A 13,454-nucleotide genomic window follows, 5' to 3' on the forward strand; every position below is an offset into this window, starting at 1 on the left:
CAATAATAAAATTATATATATGAGTGTATGTATTATACACACACACATATATAAAATACTTTAGCTCACATAGCTAATAACATTTGGTATTTAATACCATCTGTCATTAATCATGACAGATATGGTAGATGGTCAGCACAAGTATCATAATCATCATTTCCACCACAAGGTAAAAAGTCAGGCAAGTTTCCTGAAGTCCAACAGATAACAAATAGGACTAGAATTCAGATCTTCTAATTCCAATCCAGTGTTCCTTCCAACACTGTATTCTATGTTGCTTCTTTCCAACCCCACCTCTTTATTTTCTATCTATGTTGCTCCTAGTTAGTAAAGGGATATACTTACAAGTTAAAGTATATGAGCTTTGCTTTAATTATCCCTTGTGAAAATTCAAAAATACCAAAAGAAAAGGCCGTGTTTAGTACTTCCCACTTTTCATGCTGGGTTCTTCTCCTGCAGTTACTATACCTCCAAAACTCCCAGGCACATTATGCCATTGTTTCTGGTTACCTCAAGCATCACAGTATTAGTTTCATGGAATTTTCTTCTCCTACCCTCAGGTTTAAGTGACCAGCCTCCCCCTTCACCTTTACAGCATGGCATAGGACAATATGAAGAGGTGCACAATTCTGACTCCACACATAGGTAGTCCTACGAAGGGTAAAGAAAAAGGTCAGTTCTTAGGACTCCTAATCTCTTCCTTACCAAAGAAGACATACTCCATGAATCCACGTCTAAGCATCCCATTTCATGCTGAAGGACAGGGGAGAGGGTTCTAATTGTACTGCTGAAGAGGAACTGCCCTGCCATAATCCAAGCAAGATCTTAGGACTCCTATGGCCTGATAGTGGAAATGATTATCTGTGGTACTTAGTTCCTGAAATAACCATTAACACAGAAAGGCCTAGCTACCTGTGCCACAAAGTACAGGACCTGCAGAAAGACTTTGAAGAATAGGTGAAATCACTCTAAGGCTCTTAGCTCAAAATCTTAAACCACAAAATCTTAAACCTCAAACTCTCTAACCCAGGCCTCCCCACATTAACAATGTATTTAGTTTTCAGTAAAGAAGCTGTATCAGTCTTTGGGAATAAAACCCATTTTCTCCTTCTAACCGCCCCCCCCCCTCCCCTTTCAACAGGCCAAGAGAATAAATGAGGTGCTTAAAAAAGACTAGGCTGAAAATTAACTTTCATCTTGCTTGCAGTCTCCTTAACCACTCCCATCCCCAATTTGATAGTGGTAGTACTGAAGTAGTAGAAACAGTAGTGTTGAGATTTATAGTCTATGGTAAAACTAGGTTCTTACAACAGTTCTCTGGTTGGATACTATGAGGAACAGAATCCATGAGATTAAATGAGGTTGCCATTAAACTATCTGCCTACTCATGAAGAATGGATTCTGAAGGCAATTTCTACATTTTTACATTCATTTATGCATTTTGACCATTATAATAATGTGGTGGCCAAATTTTCTTCTTGTTACAAGGTAACAAAAAAGAATAGAACAAAAGTTGTGATTCAACCTATTTGTAGAATTCACAGTTTTTCAATCTGAAAAAGACCTTACTAAGCCATAGATATTAAGATTTTACCACTGTTAAAAAATAAGATGAGACTACAATTGTGCAGTATGAGAATAGCAATTTTGTGATAGTATTTAAAAATATTCTTATAGAGTGTTACTACAGGGTGAAGTTAACATCAAAATAATTTTCTTTAACTCTGAATTCACCAAAAATTTATCTTTGAGCAACTATTTTGAGCTGCATGGACACTGTCTAAGCTGGATTCCTTTCTAGGAATAACAAACACAGGGGGCAGTCCCCCACGGTATGCATCATTTCTTAAAAAGATTATATATTATGTAAAAATTAAGTTAAAGCTCCTCAAATGAAAATGTCAGGCCTGCCTTGAGTTGCAATCATGGTGGATGTGATGGAGTTGCCCAAGGCGCGAATCAACGCCAGCATGCTAGCTCAGTTCATCGACCAGCCGGTCTGCTTCGTAGGGAGGCTGGAGAAGATTCATCCCACTGGGAAAATGTTTATTCTTTCAGATGGTGAAGGAAAAAATGGAACTACTGAGTTGATGGAGCCTCTTGATGAAGGAATCTCTGGAATCATGGAAGTAGTTGGAAGAGTAACGGCCAAGGCAACCATTATGTGTGCATCTTATGGCCAGTTTAGAGAAGATAATCATCCTTTTGATCTTGGACTTTACAATGAGGCTGTGAAGATTACCCATGAGTTCCCTCAGTTTTTTCCTTTGGGAGTTGTGCAGTATGGTTGAACTATTTTGATTATTGCCTGTGAGCTACACTGAAGACTATTAAAGGAGGCCCCTGATATTTGAAGGAGCAATTTCTGTGATTTCTAATATTTAATTTGTTCTCTTAATTTCATTTACCTAACTTTATTAGATATTTCAGTGTGCCATTTTTGACAGAACTGGCTTATTGACAGTTCTCACCTAAGTTCTCATAAAGAATAATTTCTCTGGCCTATCGGACATGACTGAGCGACTGAGCTGAACTGAACTGAACTGATGGTCAGATTAAATGCACGAAAAAAAAAATTTGGTTGAACTCAGTTTTCTGCTCTATTAATACAAGCTTATGTGCTGTTGGTCAAAAAGAAAAAAGGAAATGTCAAAGCAAGGGTTTGCCTTAAGCTTTCTTGACTGAAGTTTAATTTTTATTTCTATTAAATCATGAAATTTGTTTGTGATATGAACTGCAGCTTAAACTACAGTAATAAGCAGAAAGCTAAGACCCAAAGATATGGAAAATGTTGAACTAAAAAATTATCTAAAGATAATTTTTTTAATTATCCAATATTAATAATTTATCAATGATGCTTCCTCCCACCCCCCACCACAGTCACTGTTCCAACAATTTCTACTTGAGAAATACACTAAGAATATCATGGCAAAAAAGCATTGAAAGCCTGTGAACTTCACTGGAATCTATGGAGTCTCATGTCTCTTTTCAAATCACTTGAATGAATAAATTAACCCAGTAACTTTAATAAAACATTATTCTTAATAAGAAAGTTATACCTTCAATTTTACATCTGCTTTGTCCTACATCTGTTGCTAACCAAATTTGTGGTACTCATCTGTATATATACTAATTTGTAACAAAAACTCCAAATTCACTTATTTTTCAAAATCTTGTTCAGAAACACCAAAAGCTTCACTGATTTTACAAGCTAGATATGATCCCAAACCTCCAAATTTTCTAGAACTTTTTCCATACTCTATTTTAGAACTTAACACTTTATATCTTACATTATCTAGAACCAGTCTTATCTGCTGAATACAAGGCCCTTAATGCCTGAGCTTCCAGTGGATAAAGAGGAGGACCAGAGTTCTGACCCAAGAATTAGGAGCAGAGCTGTATGTGCAAGCTGATCCAGATGGGATCAAGGGGGAAGAAGTAAGAAGGAACCAGCCAGCAAACTGGTGAAAAAATAAAGGAGAACCAACTGGTATCCAAAGAAGGAACAAGGATTTGAGAAAATGTCTAAAGGAGTGGTCCAAAACAAAAATAAGATTCAGAGTGAAAGGCTGGCAAAGATAAGCAAGTTAACAGGACAGACAGCATGGCAGAGCCTGAAAAGAGCCCAAGGCAACAGTGTGCAGTAACAGTGTGCAGTGACTAAGCGCATGGATGGATGTTTGTAAGGGTACTGCATCCTTTGGGACACTTAAGGGTAAGAGGTATGTCTTACATAATTGAATTTAATGTCAGAGAGCTGAGTTCAACTGCAAGCTTTGACATTTTCCGCTGTATGACTTGGCAATGCAATCACTCTGAAGTTCAGTTTCCTTTTCTATGAAAAAGAGATAACATCTATTTCACATGATCATTCTAAAGACAATAATTTCTGTGAAAGTACTTTATAAACTTTAAAACTACAAATGCAAAGTATTATTAAAATACCATAGTATATTGCTATGTGAATTAATAATGCTCATTTTTTACTGCGGAAAATTTCCCAGATACATATTTAGGAACCTTTACTCTGATTGGGTACTGGTCACTTTTGCTCAATACTAAAAAAACTTATTTGAATATGGAAGTGCTGAAAGCATTATTCCAAGACTATTTGATTTTTCAGTATAAATTTGGCTGATAATATTTTCTGCTTTCATTGTTATTAATAGAACAATCTTCTTCTCCACCTACCCCCACTGTGTGTGGTGTGTGTGTGTGTGTGTGTGTGTGTGTGTGTGTGTCTCCATTCATAATTATCTCTCAGTGTGTTAGTTGTTTATTCATGTCCAACTCTTTGCAACCCCATGGACTGTAATCTGCCAGGCTCCTCTGTCCATGGGTTTCTCCAGCAAGAATACTGGAGTGGGTAGCCATTCCCTTCTCCAGGGGATTGTCCTGACCCATGAATTGAACCCAGGTCTCCCACACTGCAGGCAAGATTCTTTACCATCTGAGTCACCAGGGAAGCCCAATTATATATCAGGCATTACACAAACCATTCCACATAAAATTTATTAAATATTTTTTTGACTAAACTTAAATTTCATCAGGAATTTGTGATGGAACATTATTCCAAAAGTGTAACATTCCTTATCATTTGCTTAATTAGTGGAGCATTTTCTCTTTCACCAAAATATTATGAAAAAAAGACAAGACTTTTTAAAATAATATATTTAAGAGGGAAACTAATGAATGGGATAGAAACTAATGAATGGGAAAAGGAAAATATCGACTTGTGAGCAGACTCCAGAGAAAAGAGAATTTTTATTTACTAATACCCTTAGAGAACTACTGGGAAGATGAAAAAATGAGATATTTGATTTAATATTTCATATGAATCTATGAAACACCATCAATACGTTCTTGTGTTAAATTAAGTTTGAGTTAGGCTTGAGTAAATAATAAATACATTAAGTTTATATACTTGCAATATAGTGGGATTTTATAGAACATATAACTTTCTGCACATATGATTCACAGAGCTGCTTTTACAAATAAATAGGATAAGTAACGCATAAGTAGCTGCACAATAATAAGTCAGATGAAAACTAAAATCAAAACCATCATGTTGCACAACTTAAATACATAAATTGTTTTATTTGTCAGTCATATCTTAATAAAGCTAGGAGGGAAGCTAACACAATTGATAAGGAAAAGAAGAAAACTAAAAACATATTAACTTATATTTAGGATAAGCTTCATCATGGCTGCTTCTATACTGTCACACTGAAATTTCATATTCACTAAATTAGAAAATAAAAAGGACAAAAGCCTGGAAATAGCCATCAACTTAATAATTCAAAGTAAAATTGACGGTGACAATTGAAGCGGATGCTGTTAAGACTTTTACTACTAATTTTAGCATTCTGGATAAATTCACCATTTACAAACCTCTGTATAAATTTAAGTACCTCAGGGGAAAAAAATGTAGATTTTGAACATAAAACTAAAATTCCTTTACTAAACACTTTCTAATATAACAGTTTCTGAACTATTACAGCAACCAATACTAAACAACAAATTAACAAGAAAGAATAAAAGTGAAATTATAGTTTCTACCAATTGAAACAGACTAGAAGCTAGTACTCCGATTTATTAACAGCTTCCCCTATAAAACATATTAAATCACTGGGTGTAAGTAGTGTTTAAGTGCCTACGTCAAGGGGTTAATAAAGATTAAATACTTAGTAAACAATAATTTTCAAAACCTTAAATTTCTAAGTACAAAGTGATAACAAAAAAATCTAATACAACTAGTAAGAATTTCAAAATTAACTTGGTTTAAGTTTCACACAAGTTAGCATCTTTTTATTAGAAATTGCAAGGTATTTTTGATCAGTCCTTTGCTTTGAAATAATTCTAAAATTACATATATATCTTTCTAAAATAATATACAAATTTTTTTTAAAATATTGATTTTAAATAATTACTAGTATTTTAACATATTCATAAATAAGAGCAAACATCTACCATTTTTATATATTTGTATACATCAAAATACAGTAAAAATCTGTTTACTGAATAATAGCAGCTATAATCCATAGGCAACACAAACTGTCTTTATAAAAAGTTTTTCTTAAGTCCACACAACATAAAAATTCTTTAAAGGAATTTAAGTTTGAGGACAATCTATAGTTGAGAAGAATACACTTTTAATTTTGAACCAATGTAATTCTGATTAATTACATTTACTTACTGAGTAATCACAGTATAGAAAGAGCTAAATATTCATGATGGTTTTAAGTACATGATTAATGATTTAAAGCATAGAATCACTATTAAAAGTGATTATACAAAACATAAAAAGAATCTGAAAATACACTGAAAGACCACTTTGCCTGCATGTGCTTTCGTGACATAATTAGAATTTTTTTTAAAGTTAGCACTGCTTAATACTTACTTAAACAGGACCTTTTACCAGCTGTACTTGCGCCACCTGAACATAAATTCCCTCCTCGATGAATTAATTCAAGTTCCAAGTTGGTTCTGTAAGCAAAGCATTAAAATGCATCTCGGTCATTAGGTTAAAGCAATACTTTTGTTTTATTGGCATGTCTGAATTAACCTAAATAAAGTTCTTCAACTTTTTTATTTGCAAAATTATGGTTTATGCAATATCAGTAACAATCATATTTTATCTGATACTTAGAAATAAAAAAGGGGAACAGTTTATCTACCCTTACTCATATGTTCATATTTATACCTGCAAAACTGCACATGTCACAGTGTAATTGTTGCAAAATCCCAGCTGTTGGCAAATACTAAAAACTATGCCTTAAGGAAAAAAACTGCAACACATTTCAAAAACCTGCATATGAATCTGATGAAAGAATCTGTACTCTGTCAGCCACTGATTAGGTGGTTACTGGCATATAAAACACAAGGGCATACCAATTTTTTCTATCAGAGAAATGGTTATCATTCATTGGAGCCTAGATGGCATACAGAAACCAATATTAAGAAACAAAGTCACTAACATCAAAGTGGATATGAACAACACATATAATTAACAGCAGTTTCTTTTATAGACTTCTAAAATTATAGTTTTACTAAAATACATAACTATTGACACTGCTAAACAATAGTATTGTTCATATAGATCTGGAATTACAATATATTCAGCAACTATTAGCTTAAAGAATAGCAATAATTAGTAGATTGACATTTCAAAAATCAAACTGATGCAGAGTCTAAAGATTTACTCAAAAGCAATAACAGTAAAATAGCCAATTAATTTTGATAATAAATGAAAATTCTGAGTGATTGTGTGTATTTTTACTTCAACATTGTTAACAAACTTAAACACACCTTTACTTTCCACAACTAAAACTGAATAAATGAAGTTTATATCCAAGATATGTATATGATACTAATAGTGAAATATCCTTTATCTTAAAAAAAAAAAAAGCAACATTTCAAGCTTACTCTTTACAAGTAAATTCAGGAAAGAATAGTACCCAGTTTTATTTAAAACAAAACATTTTGAGATGGTTTTGGCTGTATCTTGAACATAGAATGTTTTGAAACATTATTTTCATGTATTTACTTATAAATGCAAACTGTTAAAAATATTAATATTTCTAAATCTGTATATTTGCCACCCATTTCTAAAGAAATGCTTTAATCCTTTCTACTCAGGGGGGAGAAAAAGCAATTTAACATTGATAATGTTCCTGCTCAGAGCTCCATCTGGTTGCTGCTGATAAGGGCATCTGTGTGACAAGGGAATTTTCCACCCTTCAGGCGATTTGCATTGCTCACTGAACTTCTAAAAACCTACCAGCAAGGAAGCAGGGACAAGGATTTCATATTAGTGGACAGAAAGCGAGCGGAGACCAGCATGTGTTCCTTCATCAAGGGAATATAAATGAGATCAATACATTTTGTTTTCACAAATCTTCAGTTGCCTAATCTGTAGAAAAAAATTAATGGCTATATTCTCTTATAAAAACTAAGATTTCCTAGTTAGTACTTTTAACAGAGCTAACCAGAAACACAATTAATTCTTACAAATGAAAGTCAGAACCAGAATGTCAACTTTTATTTCAGCATAATTTGCAAAAGTATTCATTAAAAAATAAGTACAAGAACAAGTCTATTGTGCCATCAAATAAGATATTTGAAAGGATGATAAACACGTTACCAGAAATTTGATTTTTAAAGGATACTTGAAAGAAAACTGCCAAATGTAATTAGTTAACTTCAGATTATGGTTGTAAGATCTCCTGTACAACATTTCTTCTGAGTTAAAAAAAAAAAAAACCAACTACCTATCTAAAGGGTTAGTATAGTATCTAGAATTTTAAAAAATCACTATGTCAGAAGCCCTATCAATCAGCTTTTCCTTATCTAATTTATAACAAAATTGGCCCCTTAAGTCTTGCTAGACGAAAGAACACACAAATGTGTCACGTCCCCATGTCTGCCCTTCCCTCACTGTTGAAAATCAAAACAGTATTCTGTCTCTGCCGTCCTGAATGGATGATATAAAAATAAAGATGTACTGGAAGCAGAAGTTTTTCAAGCCTTTTTGCTCCTGGAGAGAAGCAGACACAACTTTCTATATTTCCTAACACAAACACATTCAAATTAGTTTGGAAGGGAGAAAAAAAAAAGAGAGAATCTCTGTATTTAAAAGAAAAATGAGAAAGACTGCTTAAAGCCTATCATGATGGCCACCTAGACATACCCATATAAAAACTCCAACTATGCTCCAGTTTCTTTTTTGCTTCTCCAAGTATGCTTTCCCTTTTACCCCGTTTCTGGCACTAACATATTTTTGGAGCTATAATTTGAAAAATAAATGTGTGTATAAACACATACACACAGAGAGACACTGAAGTACGTACTCATATAATGTGGGTGCAAGGCCTGGGCCTACCTCTACTAGTTGACCAAGTAATTCAATTTCTCAGAGAAGAAAACATCACACCATGGCATGGCCTATATTATCGAATACTCAGCTCAAGCTCTAACTTCTGCAGGAGTTAGGGAGAACTAACTCCCTTTTCTTGGAACAGGAAGGAAGCATTTCTACATACTTTATATTTCAATCAGCTCATCTTCCCTTTTGAAGTTCTACAGCACTTTCTCAATATGATATATATTTTTAAACAAAATATATTCCATTTTAAACAGTTGTCTCTCCAACTAAACTGTAAATTCCTGGAGAGCAGGAGCCATTTCAAACAGAGCTTCTAAATCCCTGATGGTACCTAGGAAAGTGTTCAAAAAATTCCCAGGAACTGGCCCTCACTTTGTTTTGATATGTAACCAGTGATAATATTCTCTAGTCTCTATAATTTATTCTCTATCTTATTAATCCTTCCTTTTGTTTTAAAAGGATTCATGGGAGGAAATCCAAAAGAGGGGATATATGTAAACATATAGCTGATTCTTTGCTATATAGCTTTGCTATAGAGCAGAAACTAACAACACTAAGGCAACTATACTCCAAAAAAAATAAATTTTTTTAAATGCTTCCAATTAAGTATTCACAATTTGGTGTTTTAGTAATCATTCTTTTCACTTCAAATATAATTAGTTTATAAAGTTTAAACTTACAATGCAACCAATGTATAAAGCAAGGTGCATTCACTCTACTGAACAGTTTATCCACTCAAATCTTAAAGATATCTGTCCATCTACATTGCAATTACTCATATATCACCTTCTTTCCATGTTTCTCACTATATACACCCTAAGGACTACTCACTAATAACTCTAAGCTAAATATAACTTTGGGTCCAAAATCTTTAGAAAAATCAATTACTCAAATAAGTGTGATTCATTGTTTCAATAAAGAAATAATTAATTGACACTGAAATGGAGAAAGCCTTCTTCCCCCAAATTAACTTTCCATAATCCATCTGAATGACTGATAACTGTAACAAAATGCTTCTTAGAAATACATTAAAATTTGAATACAGTAATTTTGACTAATTTTAATGCAACAAAAAAAGACCATTCCAACAATTTCTTCTCTGCTGCCCTCAGAAAATCCTCCAATGCTTTACCATGCAAATAAAATTAAAAGCAAAGAGAAACATATTGTCCTACCAAAAACAAAGCTTGAAAACAATTATTAAAAGAAAAAGCTTCACATGCTAGTTACCTACTAGAAATATTTTGTTTCTAAACATCAAAAACTTTAAGCTCCCCAAAGAGCAAACAAAATTACTTATATAGATACAAGAAATTGAGTTCTGGGAAACTAGGGTTGTATCTATTCAAATTACAAATGTCAAAAACGCACACATTCACACTATACACTATACAATGACTATACATTTAAGAATCACAACATTTAATTCAAAAGTTAACTGAAATTAATTTTATTTCTAAACATTTTTTTAAACTATTTTAAATCTGCTAAATATTTCAATGCTTACCTTTTAGGCATAAAAATGATCATAATCTATAATCATAAGTATTTAATGAACCAAGATTATACACTAGGCAGAAGATAACTGCAAAGATCTGGTTTACTACCTTGAAAAAGTTACATCTTATTCAAACAGAATACAACATGCTTTGTTCCTTCAGTTCATGTTTTTGTTAATTTTTCAGTCACTTTGTTTTAAGTGTTTCTTTTTAATGATGAAGTAAAACTTAGAGAAGGCATGCAATCTCACTGTGAGAACACTACAACAGCCTGGGTAATTTTAACCAAAGGATAAAGTTTTTAAAGGTTATATACTTTCACTTTTGGAATCACTATATCGTTGCTTTAGAGTTTATCAATAAGGATCAGAGAAGGAAGGGGCGATAGGAGAGTATATTTTCTACATTTCTCTACATGCAGCCTTAGGAAACAACATTCGATATCTGTCCCTGCTTCTATATAAAAAAGAAAAAAAAAATACGTTGATTCCAAAAGTTTCCCATTATCACAGTAAGCTTTCTAAATATTTCTATTAAAAATTATATAAATATATTCTATAAATACTTTATATATTTAAAACCAAGAAATAGGAATTCCAAAATTTCTACCAAATTAAATCAAATTATTTGATTTATCATAATATGGCAAAATTCCACATACAGATCATTCCCACTGAACCAGGATTTTCTTTTAAGATCAGTCTAATAAAATCAAAGGCATGAATACACAAGCAACATAAATATGTATGTATGTTTCTATGTATACATATATAGATATAGAGAGAGCATAAAGTCTACATCCATCCCAATCTTCTACATTATTACAATATCATACAGAAGTTTTACAAAACCTTGAAACATGGCAAAATTAAATTACATTCAATTTAGTTTTCACATAAAGTATACTTTATTGCAAGTATGCAATTGGTAACCCTTCAGAGGCAAAATGTTAGATTAACTGTTATATCTCTCCTGAAAGCATTCAGGATAAATATCAACAACAGCTTAAGAATGGCAGACTAGAAAGTTACTTCCCAAACCATTAGATCCCTTTATATTAATCCCTGTCCAATATTTGCATTCTTAGACCAAAAACTAATGTTTCCTTATCTTGAGGTCTAACTCACTTGTTGCAATTTTCTTAAATTTGGTTCCATTTTCCCTAGGTTCAAAAGAGTACAGAGACCATTCACTCTTTCCTTACCCTCTACTCAGGAATGGAGCAGAGAATGGCCATGATGAACTGCACATATGACTTAAAGAAGCTGAACAAAGGAAAGCAAAAAGAACACTAACGGAAACAACGCTATCCCTGAGTTCTAGTCCTACTCTACCACTAACTTGTTGCATGACTTCAAGCCATATCACTTCTCTGAATCTTACCTATTACAGTATTACTTTGGCAAAATACCAAGTATGCTTCTAGAGACATTCAAGGGTCGACAATATCAGATCCAGCAGAATGTGCTTACAAGTTCCTAACTGTACTTGCTTCTCTCCCATTTTTTTTAATGTGTCTCTATTTCATTCAACTAAGTTTTCTAAAATTCCTATTTAGAATTACTTTTTAGGTACTAAACACCTACTCAGTTAATTATAGACTATTTCTACCTAATCTGAAAAATGAGAACTATTTATCTCCATTTCCTTTAGTCTCTGGTAGCTACTCATAGAAGTTTAGAACATGTCTGATCAAGAGATCAGGAAACAGGAGTTTCCTCTCCTTTATCTGACTTTCTAAACAACCTATAGTCTTCTAGAACATTACTAGATCTTTCACAAGCTTAAAACAAACCAAATAAGTTCTTCTTACTGTTCTTACTTCTTTTTTAAGAAATTAAAAGTACTTAACATATTATAATTCTTCAGTTATTAGTATTATTGCTTTTTGACAGGATTTGAACAGTGATTTCTTAACAACATACTTCATATATAATACTCACATGCTTTGAGGTAGATATCTGTCCCCAAATGTTAGTACACTTTTCCTCACATACTCTATGATGATTAATAACACTTAAACCAATATTTTATTAAAATAAAAACACCTAAGGCAATGAAAACTGCATTTTTATAGACTTCCAAGGAGGTTCTAAAACTAGCCATGTCAACCACATTAAAAATATGCAACCTTTCTTCATATAAATATGAATGACAAAACAATAAAATCAACTACTATTATGCAAGTAAATATAAAACTATATACTATATATACCTACCTAGCAACAGAATACATAAAAAGAAAATCATTATCTGGTGAGCCTGGAGTCTTGCTATAATCTCTATATTTCTTCTGAGTGGTATTTTTTATATCTTTCATTACAGATTCCATTTCTTTACTTAAGTTGGTTTCTGACTGTAAAAAAAACACAAACATATATTAAAAGTTTATGTATATTCATTTTCTCTAATAATAGCCTAACACTACAGTGTTTATCATTTAAGCATACTATGAAATTAAGGTTTAAAATCAAAACAGATATATATTAGCTATCAGCTAAAAATATATTTAGTATACCAAAATAAAACAGATCAAGAAATATTTTCTCTTATCTTAGAGGCATCCTAATTTTATACTATTATTCAACCACAGAACAGAAAGCAAAGAACTAAAGAGCCTCTTGATGAAAGTGAAAGAGGAGAGTGAAAAAGCTGGCTTAAAGCTCAATGTTCAGAAAACTAAGATCATGGCATCTGGTCCCATCACTCCATGGCAAACAGATTGGGAAACAGTGACTGACTTTATTTTGGGGGGCTCCAAAATCACTGCAGATGGTGAACGCAGCCATGAAATTAAAAGATGCTTACTCCTTGAGAGAAAAGTTATGACCAAACTAGACAGCTTATTAAAAAGCACAGACATTACTTTGCCAACAAAGTTCCATCTAGTCAAACCTATGGTTTTTCCAGTAGTCATGTATGGATGTGAGAGGTTGGACTATAAAGAAAGCTGAGTGCTGAAGAATTGATGCTTTTGAACTGTGGTGTTGGAGAAGACTCTTGAGAGTCCCTTGGACTGCTAGGAGATTCAACCAGCACATCCTAAAAGAAATCAGTCCTGAATAGTCATT

At 32.8% G+C, this 13,454-nt stretch overlaps 1 protein-coding gene and 1 pseudogene across 1 annotated transcript in view; one reads left to right on the top strand and one right to left on the bottom strand.

Annotated features, from left to right (window-relative positions):
- Window positions 1-13,454, bottom strand: part of UBR3 (ubiquitin protein ligase E3 component n-recognin 3) — a 196,147-nt gene that overhangs the window by 34,651 nt on the left and 148,042 nt on the right. The window contains exons 29-30 of the mRNA XM_068967177.1: window positions 12,603-12,739; window positions 6,401-6,486 (exon numbers count right to left, since the gene is read on the bottom strand). Coding sequence (XP_068823278.1) covers window positions 6,401-6,486; window positions 12,603-12,739 — 223 coding nt within the window. The remainder of the gene's footprint in view (window positions 1-6,400; window positions 6,487-12,602; window positions 12,740-13,454) is intronic.
- LOC138075236 (replication protein A 14 kDa subunit pseudogene) lies at window positions 1,926-2,291 on the top strand (annotated as a pseudogene).

This window comes from Capricornis sumatraensis, chromosome 3 (genome assembly GCF_032405125.1).
Source record: "Capricornis sumatraensis isolate serow.1 chromosome 3, serow.2, whole genome shotgun sequence".
Classification (NCBI taxonomy): Eukaryota; Metazoa; Chordata; class Mammalia; order Artiodactyla; family Bovidae; genus Capricornis; species Capricornis sumatraensis.